Below are 14,191 nucleotides of genomic sequence, written 5' to 3' on the forward strand. Positions count from 1 at the left end.
AACTTGGTGAATGAACTTAATCGAAACAGCTGACGGTATGTAGTTTTTACACCTGCAGTGTGGGTGCATGCTCATCAACAGCAGAGAAGCAAACTGTGTGTGTGTGTGTGTGTGTGTGTGTGTGTGTGTGTGTGTGTGTGTGTTGGGCTCATGGTTGGGGGTTACGGGCATATGTATGTACATGCATTTTGGATGGGTGAGGTGCGGTTACACGTTCATCTCTCGTTTGACACTTCTTCCGACCTCCTCTGTGTGCTGTCAGATGGTGCTAGGTCTCAAGAGACCTCGCGCCTTTGAAGAGAGCCTCCCAGTCTAGCTGACGAAGTGAATTCTTTTGTTTTCTAGCGAGGTGAGAATATTGAACTTTGTTATCACGGTTGGATTCCTGTGACTTTACTGTCGGTCTTCTTTTTCGCCGCTGCCTAGAACACAGGTGTGGCGCTGCACCCGGCACTTTTCAAATGGTCGAATGAAACCATTTCTCTCTCTCTCTCTCTCTCTCTCTCTCTCTCTCTCTCTCTCTCTCTCTCTCTCTCTCTCTCTCTCTCTCTCTCTCTCTCTCTCTCTCTCTCTCTCTCTCCCTCTCTCTTTTTTCTTCACCTCTGTCTCTTATCTCGGCTTTCTGTCCTTCTCTCTCCCCTTCAAACACTGTTTTTTTTAATCTGCATTTGTTTCTTTCATTCTCATTTCACTATCAGCTCCCTCCCTCCCTCATTCACTCAGACATGGGTGGGTGAGTGCGTGCACACACACACACACACACACACACACACACACACACACACACACACACACACACACACACACACACACACACACACACACACACACACACACACACACACACGCACACAGAGTGGAATTTCCCAGCTGCTGTTACTGCTGCCACCGACTGAAGTCTACATTGTATCTGGTGTAGACTATTTGCCAGAACTGAGCACTACCCTGAATATCATTCTTTTGTTTAGCAAAGATACAAAGACTGTGCTTTAATCTGCCTGCTTACCGTGTGACAGATGTGACTTGTGTGAAAATGACCGAAAATCATGTCTTTTGGCTTTGATTAGACTTTTAGCTGTCCCCTAAGGGTCCACGTTGCTTATTTGTTGGACTTATTGAAGTTTGAGTTAAAAGTATTAAAAAAAAAATCAACTGTGTTATTACAGGGCATGCATTGTTACTGCTTTTCTATGTTCACAATGACTGTTTCAGTCCAATACGTGTTTTTGTATGAGATGATTTAATCGTGGAAAACACGAGTGTTTGAGGACGCAGCGGTCTTTGAGTAACTCTTGGTTTTAACAGTGAGCCATCATTCACTTTTTATTTGAATGCCACTATTCATTTTGTGAGAAGTGCTGTCAGATTTGTTTTTTTTTTTAAAAAGGTAAACATGTCTACTCGGCCTGAAACAGATTTACATGCCCCTAATGTTGGCTTCATTAAAACCCATAAAAGGGAATGTATGGGGGCATCCGGGTAGTGTAGCGGTCTATTCTGCTGCCTACCAACACAGGGATCGCCAGTTCGAATCCCCGTGGTACGTCCGGCTTGGTCGGAAGTCGCTACAGACACAATTGGCCCTGTCTGTAGGTGGTGAGCCGGATGTGGATATGTGTCCAGGTCGCTGCACTAGCGCCTCCTCTGGTCGGCCGGGGCACCTGTTCGGGGGAGGAGGGGGAACTTGGGGGGAATAGCGTGATCCTCCCACGCGCTACGTCCCCCTGGTGAAACTTCTCACTGTCAGGTGAAAAGAAGTGGCTGGCGACTCCACATGTATCGGAGGAGGCATGTGGTAGTCTGCAGCCCTCCCTGGATTGGCAGAGGGGGTGGAGCAGCGACCGGGACGGCTCAGAAGAGTGAGGTAATTGGCCAGATACAATTGAGGAGAAAAGGGGAAAAAGCCAAAACAAAAAAAGGGACTATATGTAAATGTTTGGTAGAGAATGCGGCACGGTGGTGCAGTGGTTAGCATGGTCGCCTCACAGCAAGAAGGTCCTGGGTTCGAGCCCCGAGGTAGTCCAACCTTGGGGGTCGTCCTCTGTGTGGAGTTTGCATGTTCTCCCCCTGTCTGTGTGGGTTTCCTCCGTGTGCTCCGGTTTCTTCCCACAGTCCAAGACATGTAGGTCAAGTGAATCGGCCATACTAAATTGCCCCTTGGTATGAATGTGTGTGTGTGTGTGTGTGTGTGTGTGTGTGTGTGTGTGTGTGTGTGTGTGTGTGTGTGTGTGTGTGTGTGTGTGTGTGTGTGTGTGTGTGTGTGTGTGGTGGCCTGGTGGTCTGTCCAGGGTTTCTCCCTTCTTGCCGCACAATGTCTGCTGGGATAGGCTCCAGCCTCCCCACGACCCTGAGAGCAGGATAAGCGGTTTGGATAATGGATGGATGTTTGGTAAAGATAGTTCTTTGTTTTTGTTTTTTTAAAGAACGTGCCGTTGAAATATTTTGTGACATCCCATTTTTGCTCTTCAGGAGCACATGTCCATTTCGGAAATAATGTCACAGCACTTGTTGTTTTTGCCTGCACCTGACTTTAGTTATCACCTGTAATCATCAGTACCATTAAAACACATGTGATGTCCATAACATACCAGAGATCTGTGAAGGCATGACGGGGACTTTGCACGGCTGTCATGGACTCAGGCAGGCTCGAAGAATCTGGCAATGTTTTACAGCTGTGATGCGAGACGGGGATTGTGGTCATTTGTGGAAGCTTGATTCAGCATTGGGCGGTATCTACTTTTTTTTGTACAATGGTGCATTGACAAGACTATCAGCAGGTTTCCATGGTTACGGTTTGTTTTGTGAAAAGGTTAGAGAAATAGACGGATGAAGCTGTTGCTGAGCATGCCTGAGATATTTGTGTGTGTGTGTGTGTGTGTGTGTGTGTGTGTGTGTGTGTGTGTGTGTGTGTGTGTGTGTGTGTGTGTGTGTGTGTGTGTGTGTGTGTGTGTGTGTGTGTGTGTGTGTGTGTGTGTGTTTGAGAGAACAGTGCTGTCGTTTTCTTCATTGGTGATGGTCTCTTTGATGAGCTGAGGTGACTTCCCTGCTAGCTTTCTGTCCTTCCTTCAAAGCCAAGTTGTCTTCTCTCTCTCTCTCTCTCTCTCTCTCTCTCTCTCTCTCTCTCTCTCTCTCTCTCTCTCTCTCTCTCTCTCTCTCTCTCTCTCAATTCAATTCAATATGCGCTTTATTGGCATGACATACGTTTGTGTACATATTGCCAAAGCATGTAAAACAACAACAACACAATACAACAATGATTATAATAATAACAGCAACAACAACAATGATTATGATATTAAACAACAACAGTAGCAATAGGTGCCGTCACCCACTGTCTCTCAGGTTGTGGCAAGATAATACAAATCTTGCTGCAATGCTCGCCGCTGGCCCCCCTCCCAGGACCCCCCGCAGCTTACCTGCGCCGTCCATTTCCTGCTACTCTGGAGTCACGTGTTCCAAATGTTCTCTCTCTCTCTCTCTCTCTCTCTCTCTCTCTCTCTCTATATATATATATATATATATATATACGTATATGTGTGTGTGTGTGTGTATATTATATATGTGTGTATATATATATGTGTGTGTGTGTGTGTATATTATATATGTGTGTATATATATATGTGTGTGTGTGTGTGTGTATAGAAATATATATATATCACATTGGCAGCTGATGAGTGCATGACGCACAAAACAAGCTTGTACTGAAATGCATTAAAGTTTTTTCCCCTACGTCTATCTTAATATTCTGCTCCTTATTTGTTGAACACTTTTATCTACACCATTGATGGTTTCCGGAAAAAAAAAACTCTCTCTCTCTCTCTGTTTATTTATTTAGTAGGGGCATAATCCTGTGTTTCATATGAAACACAGGGCATCAACCAGACTCTTCATCAGCCATTCTCTTCTATCCGGGGCCCTTGTACAGCATCGGGGCCAACTCAATTCACAGTCCTAATCGTGTCTTTTCTCCAGGTGGTGTTTTGTCTGGCTCTGCTCCGATAACCAGAGGGGCTCCATGTCGAGGCCTTTTCTGATGATGCTGCTTGTACGCTCTCCCTTGTGTATGAGCCTGCCATCTCTGTTTCCTCCCTTGTAGCTTTCTCCTGAAGAGACACAGGGACAGCTGCTCCTCTCCTGTCAGGGACTGGCCACTTCAGTCAATGTGAAGGCTACAATACCTTAAACTAGATTTATGGTCAAAGGTCGGTGCTTTTCTGCGAGAGTGTGATTAATAGACACCGATATGTTTTAGGTGTTTGCTTGCGTATGCGAACATACGTAGCGGCCGCGCGTGCCGTAAAATTAAGCAGCGGTTCTCAGTCAAGTCCCCTGGGATCCACAATGCTGCTGCTTTTCTTTTCTGCCACATAGTTAATTGCATTCACCTGTTATGTTTGGCATTCAAGCCGTCTAACCAGGCAGAGCCACGCCACTTCCTTTCAGCGCTTTGTGAGTGTGGTGAGACACTTTTTTTTTTCCCGGTCGCTGCACCACCCCCTCTGCCGACCCGGGGAGGGCTGCAGACTACCACATGCCTCCTCCGATACATGTGGAGTCGCCAACTGCTTCTTTTCACCTGATGGTGAGGAGTTTCGCCAGGGGGATGTAGCACGTGGAAGGATCACGCTATTCCCCTCCGTGAACAGGTGCCCCGACTGACCAGAGGAGGCGCTATTGCAGTGACCAGGACACACCCACATCTGGCTTCCCAGCCGCAGACACAACCAATTGTGTCTGTAGGGACATCCGACCAAGCCGGAGGCAACACGGGGATTCGAACTGGCGATCCCTGTGCTGGCAAGCAATGGAATAGACCACCACGCCACCTGGACACCCTAGCAAGTACAAATCTTTAAGGATCGGCCAGTATGTAGTACCGATCCAATCCAATAATTTTGCTGAACAGTGCAGACTTAGACCATTAGTTTGGGATAAGTGGGCAAAATAATTGCAATAGAAACTGTTTTTTCCCCCCATCATTAAACAAACGCAGGCTTCCATGTGCCAAAAATTCTGCAAATCAAGCTATTTTGTGTGGAGTTTGTATGTTCTCCCCATGTTTGCTTGGGTTTCCTCCCACCATCAAAAAGACGTGCATGTTAGGGTTAATACTCCTGTCTGTGCCCCTGAGCAAGGCAATGGAAAGAAAAACTGGAGTTGGCCCCCGAGCGCTGCAGCTGCCAACTGCTCCCATACAATAGGATGGGTTAAATGCAGAGAACACATGTCATTGTAACCTGTACAATGACAAAAATAAAGTGGCTTTCTTTCTTTCCTCTTTATTTTGCTTTAATTTATGACGTTACTCATGGCTTTTATCAGATTTTAGTCTTCAGTTCAATCTCTGATACCAATACTCAGTTAGCCTGGTATCAGCCCGATATCTAATATCAGCATCAGTGCATCCCTAGTATTTATGTTGCACTGGCTCCCTTGTTTCTACTTCATTTTATTTATTTCTAATTTTTTGTGACATCATGCTAGCAGATATATTTTGCTACTCCATCAGTCAGAGGTGTAAAAAAACAAAAACAAAACCCAGGTCCAGAAAGCAAAAGTCCTAACCATGTTTTTATGCCAGCCATTTACTAAACCAGTTGATTCTCCCAAACTAGTTTGCCCCTACTTAGCTAAGTGGTGTTGATTAGAATCAGCTGGTTTTTTACACGGGTGGAATGAATGCACACATAGGACTTGTCCTCTCTGGACCAGGTTTTAACACCTCTGCCACCAGTCGGACTCATTAAGCGTGGAGCCCCACGAATGCGGTCAACGTACCGTTGAGATTTTGGAGGTTTACAAATCACTGCAAGCCATGTTCACCCAGAATCCCCTTTCTCTGTACTGCTAGGTATAGATGTTTACTTGTTCTATGGCCCGGCCTGTCATCTCTTCTCCTGGTAAACCATTGCAGTAATAAATACAGGACAATTAAGAAGAGCAGTTGATTTAAAAGATATTTTGCATGTGTGTGTGTGTGTGTGTGTGTGTGTGTGTGTGTGTGTGTGTGTGTGTGTGTGTCAGTATGAAGCATGTCATTACTAGGGATGGGTATCAGCACAGGCCCCACGATACGATAGTATCACGATACTTAATTCACTATACGATAGTATTGCGATTTTGAACATTTTGCGATATGCTGAGCATTGCGGTACATTATATTATGATTTATCATCCTTTTTTAACTGCAAATTATGTCCCCAAAGGAAAACTGTGTCAGTCTTTATCAGGAATATTTATTTGTCATTTCATTCCATGCACCTGCGCACAGGAAAGGAAAAGAAATGTCATTTCCCCCAGTCCACAGCAGTGCAACACAAAGACAAAAACACATATCCAAACTATAAGAACACATGTATCCAAACTACAAGAACACGTATATCCAAACTACAAGAACACGTATATCCAAACTACAAGAACACATATATCCAAACTCCAAGAACACGTATATCCAAACTACAAGAACACATGTATCCAAACTACACGAACACACATCCAAACTACAAGAACACATATATCCAAACTCCAAGAACACGTATATCCAAACTACAAGAACACATGTATCCAAACTACACGAACACACATCCAAACTACAAGAGCACATATATCCAAACCACAAGAACACATTTATCCAAACTACAAGAACACGTATATCCAAACTACAAGAACACATATATCCAAACTACAAGAATACATATATCCAAATTACAAGAACACACATATCCAAACTACAAGAACACATATATCCAAACCACAAGAACACATATATCCAAACTACAAGAACACATATCCAAACTACAAGAACACACATATCCAAACCACAAGAACACATGTATCCAAACTACAAGAACACTTGTATCCAAACTACAAGAACACACATATCCAAACCACAAGAACACACATATCCAAACTATAAGAACACATGTATCCAAACTACAAGAACACACATATCCAAACTATAAGAACACATGTATCCAAACTACAAGAACACACATATCCAAACTATAAGAACACATGTATCCAAACTACAAGAACACATATATCCAAACTACAAGAACACATATCCAAACTATAAGAACACATGTATCCAAACTACAAGAACACATATATCCAAACTCCAAGAACACGTATATCCAAACTACAAGAACACATGTATCCAAACTACAAGAACACATATATCCAAACTACAAGAACACGTATATCCAAACTACAAGAACACATGTATCCAAACTACAAGAACACATATATCCAAACTACAAGAACACGTACATCCAAACTACAAGAACACATGTATCCAAACTACAAGAACACATATATCCAAACTCCAAGAACACGTATATCCAAACTACAAGAACACATGTATCCAAACTACAAGAACACATGTATCCAAACTACAAGAACACATATATCCAAACTCCAAGAACACGTATATCCAAACTACAAGAACACATGTATCCAAACTACAAGAACACATGTATCCAAACTACACGAACACACATCCAAACTACAAGAACACATATCCAAACTACAAGAACACATGTATCCAAACCACAAGAACACATTTATCCAAACTACAAGAACACATATATCCAAACTACAAGAACACATATATCCAAACTACAAGAACACATATATCCAAACCACAAGAACACATATATCCAAACTACAAGAACACATATATCCAAACTACAAGAACACACATATCCAAACTACCAAGAACACATATATCCAAACTACAAGAACACATATCCAAACTACAAGAACACACATATCCAAACTACAAGAACACACATATCCAAACCACAAGAACACATATATCCAAACCACAAGAACACATATATCAAAACTACAAGAACACTTGTATCCCAACTACAAGAACACACATATCCAAACTATAAGAACACATGTATCCAAACTACAAGAACACATATATCCAAATTACAAGAACACATGTATCCAAACTACAAGAACACATGTATCCGAACTACAAGAACACATATGTCCAAACTACAAGAACACATATGTCCAAACTACAAGAACACATGTATCCAAACTACAAGAATACATATATCCAAACTACAAGGACACATATATCCAAACTACAAGGACACATAAATCCAAACTGCAAGGACACATGTATCCAAACTACAAAAACTACAAAACACATATCCAACATATATAAAAAAAGAAAAATTATCTTATAAGTTAAAGTTTTCAGTCTGTTTATCTCACTTCAATTGTTTTATTGCAGCAAAATGGGATTGTGAAATTGACAGACTGACCAACCCAGTCATAAAAACCTGTCATGAATGTTTTATGCACCTGATGAACTGTTTGTATTGCAGTATACATCGTCCAGCTTAACTGAATGCAAACGTGTGCTGACTACTGGTCTACTTACGGGTATTTTGAACAATGTAACTTACACAAAAAAGTTGTACAGCCCCTTCAGCAACTGTGGGGTTTAAAAGTTAATTGCTGTTAAATTGAAAATAAATAAAAATAATGATAAAATAAACAATAAAATACCAATTAATAAAATACTTGGTGTCTGTGTATCGATACAATATTGCCACACAAAATATCGTGATACTATGCTGTATCGATCCCCCCTTCCCCCATCCTTAGTCATTATGAGGAAAGAGTGTTTTGAGAATTGACTTTCCCTGGGTAATAGAAACAAATAGATAAGAAACAAACCTGAAAAGATTATTTGACTGTGTGGACTTGTAATGAAGGAACAGGCTCTTGTGAGTTCCCTAAAAGTCTGATTGCACAGAAAGGGGGGGGGGACAAAACAAACCCAAACCCTCATCAACCATTAACCGCTGTCCCTGCTGTTTTTCAGGAGGTCAAGAAGGAAGCCAAAGAGGCCAAGGAAACAAAGAATGAGGTGAAAGAGGAGTCTGTTCAGGCCCAGAGGAGGGAACGGAGTGCGGGAAATGTGGCTAACCTGGTCCAGAGGATGAGCCACTACGGCATCCCAGCCGGTGCCTTCCAGCCCCATGCACAGCCGCCAACGCCCAGGAAGAGTAGGTCACAGGGGTTTGTGTGTATGTGTGTACACATATGGGCAGGTTTGTGTGTATGTGTGTGCACATATGGGGGTCTGTGTATGATTGTGCTGTTGTTAGGTTGCTTTCACACTGGATTGGACTATTGAGTTTGGGAAGGTGAAAAAGTTGCGCATTAATCTAATCACAATCGCAACGTCAGCTTGTGCGAAAATATACCCGCAAAAGTCTGTAATTTCATCAGATAAAAAATGTGTGTGTATGAACGTGACAACTTAGTGCAGTCTGCTCATTATTTACGCCCATACGTAATGAGATGACCAATCAGTCTCTGTTTAGGCAGTGAGGCGTGTGCAGTGTATGGTCACATGACTAGCCGATGTGCAGACCAGGTGGAAATGGATGCCAACGAGCAGGCTGACGCTGAACTGGTGGGCAAAAAAAAAAGTGACCTCTGTTACATAGCAATATTTTGGATTCAAGCTCAGCGACACTGATCAGAAAGAGGTACTGGGTTAAACATGCAAAATGAAAGTCTCTTTGCTACGTCACATGGCAAATTTTTATCAGCTTTTTCAGCCTGACATTTAGCTGCATGCAGAGATCACGTATCAGACTCTTCTCATGTGTCCCTCTAGCTTTCCCTCTGACAGGATATAGCCCTCTATTTCTCTGGCTGAGCCTGTTCCCCTCCCAGCCCATCCTATCTCTGTCATAATTAACAACACACCACCAAAACGTGTCAAACACTGTCAGTCTACTCTTAATACTAGCAACCTTTCTCAGATCTCCATCAAGAGTTCACTCACCGTCAAGCCTCTGACTCCCAACAGTGTTTGTGTCATGTAACATAAGATCTATGTTAAACAGGACTTTTGTTTTTAATCTCATTTTATCTCATAATCTGAATTCTTTACTTCTAACTGAGATCCGGTTTGAAACTGGGGACTGCTGCCCTCTTTATAGAGCTCTGTCCTTCCTATTACCCTCAATCTCCCTAGGCTCACTGGCCATGGTGGAGGTATTACAGTTGTTTTTATGAATAATTTCATTTGTAATCAGATTACATGGGGTACTTTCAATCTACCTACCGCCCAAACCTAACAATTTTTTTAAATGAACTCTCTGAGCTGTTAACTTAGGTGGTTCTCAATAGCATTATTATGGCTGGTGATTTAAATATGCACACTGACAACCTCTCAAATTCTCTTGCAAGCAATTTTTTAAATATTGCAAACTCTTTTAAGCTTGTTCAACATGTGTCTGGCTCTATGCATGACCACGGTCACACTCTTGACCTTGTTTTTACCCTCGCGCTGACTTTGAACTCTTTTCATGTTTATTGTGACCACAAATGCATTGTTTTTGACACCATGCTTCAGTCTTCTGCTCAACCACAAAAGCGCATAGTGCACCCTCGCTTCTTCAATGCCAACTCTGCAGCTACTTTTTCATCCTGTTTCTCTGATTCCTGTAAACCCCCCCCCCCCGGGCTCTTCCAGTGTTAATGATCTTGTAACCTGGTTCAATGTTCAGTGTGCTTCTGCGCTAGATACCACAGCTCCCAACACACCCCTGGATTAATGACAACGCCCATCATCTGAAAAGGGAAGTCAGAAGAGTGGAGCGTAGGTAGAAGAAATTCAAACTCAGGGCCCATCTCCTCTGTCTGAAAGAACTGCCGTCCATGCTCAACAAAAACATGAAAGAGGCTAGAGTTGCCTACTTTTCGGGCCTAATTCGGGACAATAAACACAATCCGAGGTTCCTGTTTAAAACCCTTGACTGGCTTGTAAACCCTGTCCATCCTGCTGTATCTGTCCATCACCACTGCAAACAAGAAAGGGCTCGGAGCTGATCCTTGATGTATCCCACCTCCACCTTGAACCCATCTGTCATTCCAACCGCACACCTCACCACTGTCACACTTCCCTCATACATATTCTGCACCACTCCACCATACTTCTTTGCCACACCCGACTTCCTCATACAATACCACTCCTCATCTCTCGGCACCCTGTCATATTCATTCTCTAAATCCACAAAGACACAATGTAACCTTTTGACCTTCTCTATTCTTCTCCATCAATACTCTCAAAGCAAACATCGTATCTGTGGTGCTCTTCCCTGGCATGAAACCATACTGCTGCTCGCTGATCGTCACCTCTCCTCTTAACCTGGCTTCCACTACTCTTTCCCATATCTTCATGCTGTGCCTGATCAACTTTATACCTCCATAGTTACTACAGCTCTGCTTATCACCCTTATTCTTGAAAATCGGCACCAGCACTCTTCTCCACTCCTCAGGCATCCTCTCACTTTCCCAGATTGTGTTAAACAATCTAGTTGAAAACTCCACTGCCATCTCTCCTAAACACCTCCATACCTCTACAGGTATGTCATCTTTACTAACCGCCTTTCCACTCTTCATCCTCTTCATAGCCGCCCTCACTTCATCCTTGCTTATCCTCCATTCAACCTTCTCTCGCTCTCTCTCTCTTTCTTAATTCATCAGCCCCTCAAAGTACAATTTCCACCTTTTCAACACACTCTCCTCACTTGTCAGCACATTTCCATCTTTATTCTTCATCATCCTAACCTGCTGCACATCCTTCCCACCTCACTCCCTCTGTCAAGTCTTTTTCTTCTTTAAGTGTCCAACCTCTCATGAAACTCGTCATATGCCTTTTCCTTTGCCTTTGCCACCTCTCTCTTCACCTTACGCTGCATCTCTTTGTACTCCTGTCTACTTTCTTCATCTCTCTATCTCACACCCAACGTGCGGGGCATATGTGCCAACATCATTAATCATCACACCTTCGATTTCGAGCTTCATACTCATCACTCTGCCCGACACTGTCTTCACCTCCAACACACCCTTGACATAGTGCTCCTTCAGGATTACCCCTACCCCATTTCTCCTCCCATCCACACCATGGTTGAACAGTTTGAACCCACCTCCAGTGCTCCTGGTTTTAGAAGAGACGTATTATTGTTCACTGACCAGAGTGCTGCAGAGTACATGCTGCTGAAGTGAATACGTGGTCTAAACATAATGAACAGAAGCAGGTTTGCTTCTTTGGAGTGTGGTTCCCAGTGGGCGCAGTAGATTACCCAGAGATAAAACAACAAGCAACAGTGCATCATGCTGTTCATCAGGCAATAAGACCCAATGTACCCCTGGTATTAACATATAATTGGCATCTGTATACATTGTGTGGATAAGACATTTGCACACATTATGCACAAATTGTAAACCATACAGACAGCATATGCTGTGATCAGAACGTGATAGGCTCTACATGAACACCTCCGGAGCTATTCTGGCCTGAACTGGGATCAGATATTGGCCAGAATCAGCCAGGTGTAAATATAATCCGTGGAGTGTGCTCCAAAACACTACCAGCGGGGGTTAGAAACAACATCTCTGCAGCCGGTGGTTAAAAATTCATCCATCCATCCATTATCCAAACCACTTATCCTGCTCTTAGGGTTGTGGGGATGCTGGAGCCTATCCCAGCAGTCATTGGGCGGCAGGCAGGGAGATGCCCTGGACAGGCCGCCAGGCCATCACAGGGCCAACACACACACACACACACACACACACATTCACACCTCGGGACAATTTAGTACAGCTGATTCACTTGACCTACATGTCTTTGGACTGTGGGAGGAAACTAAACAAATTGTGCGGTATGTTTGAAGGTCACTATTTCCTCAGACTCACCGAACTCTGGCATGAAGCACTCCCACAATAGTAAACAAATCACTGTATTAACCATCACAGCAGTTGCATTACACCATTGCAGGAAAACAGCTGGTTTCTTATTGCCTCCAGTGCATAAAAATGACCCCCTCATTGTCAAATTTTATAGTTTTCTCTGAGTATTGTTAACTATGACAATAGATATACCGCCTTCCCACCCATTCATTTCCTCTGTGTACCACAGAAAATGTAATCCAAACACAATAAAGACAAGGAGAACATGTGTACACACACACACACACACACACACACACCTAGCCTCATTAAGTGGATTCCGAGTCACTGGTGGGGATCATTTGGCTGGTGAAACTTGTTCTACTGCCGTTTGCGGTTCTTTCATGAGAGTCAAAACCAGCTCTTCCTTGGTGGTGGTGGAATTTTCTGCGGGCAGCTGTGCTTGCTTAGCAGGGTGTGTCCGCTGCTTGCCAGGAGATCACCTTGTTTAGAAACCCCCCAGAGTTCCTTATAAAAAGCGTGTTGTTGGTTTAACAGCTCTTCTATCTGCCTGTCTCCCTGTCCCAGTTCCCACACTGCCCCCCCCCCCCACCCTTTGGCATGCTGGAGGAGTTGGGGATGCATGTAAACAATTGTGTACACACGCGAGGATGTGAGGCCCAACCTCTATTTGTGTGTCTTCTGGGCTTCTAAACAGGTTTTTGGACTTAACGTTGCATTTAATTCCTTCCTTTGTTTTCCCTTTTGTCATTCCAGAGCCCAAGAAGCGTCAGTGCAAGGTCTTGTTTGAGTATGCACCACAGAACGAGGACGAGCTGGAGCTTAAAATCGGAGACATTGTAGACATCAACGAAGAGGTATGTTAAAGGTCTTCTAAAGTTACGTTTTGACGAGCAGGAAATTATTCAATTTCGGTGAGCTGACACCTTGAATCTTATAAACAGGCGGCAGTTAAAGTGGCGCGACGATGAAGCCACTGCGTGGAATATTTTCATGCACCCATATTAATTTGTGTACAGAGGTAATAGCGACTTCATTTGCATCACTGAACAAGTTAGTAAATATGATTGCAAGGCAGCTTTTACATGACAGTAGCTGACCTTACTGTCTGTAAAGGCCTACTACCTAAATGGCTCCTATTGGAATGGAGAATGTTGGATCAAGTGAAATGAAATTTAGATTTATGTCTCTTTAAGGTTGGCACTCTAGCCTTGGCCTATTTATGTAAAGATCTTTTTCTATTTAGGAATAAACAGATCAGCTGTCTGCAATTTTTGAGACACGTATGCATAGATTTAGTTTTTCATATTTTATCTTCTCCATGAACCGAAGTCCTTAACTAGGAGAGTGCCCTCATTAGAGTGCAGATCTCTTCCAGGCGTATCTCCCCTTCTCCAGTGCTCGGACTCTGGTGCGACAAACCATCCCCTTTTTCACCTACCGGGAGAAGGGGTCC

At 43.3% G+C, this 14,191-nt stretch overlaps 1 protein-coding gene across 2 annotated transcripts in view; it reads left to right on the plus strand.

Moving 5' to 3' along the window:
* Positions 1–14,191, plus strand: part of cd2ap (CD2-associated protein) — a 124,936-nt gene that overhangs the window by 45,111 nt on the left and 65,634 nt on the right. For both annotated transcript variants that reach the window (XM_056294305.1, XM_056294306.1), the window contains 2 exons: positions 8,849–9,032; positions 13,492–13,592. In XM_056294305.1, the coding sequence (XP_056150280.1) occupies positions 8,849–9,032; positions 13,492–13,592 (285 nt within the window). The remainder of the gene's footprint in view (positions 1–8,848; positions 9,033–13,491; positions 13,593–14,191) is intronic.

Source organism: Lampris incognitus, chromosome 15 (genome assembly GCF_029633865.1).
Source record: "Lampris incognitus isolate fLamInc1 chromosome 15, fLamInc1.hap2, whole genome shotgun sequence".
NCBI lineage: Eukaryota > Metazoa > Chordata > Actinopteri > Lampriformes > Lampridae > Lampris > Lampris incognitus.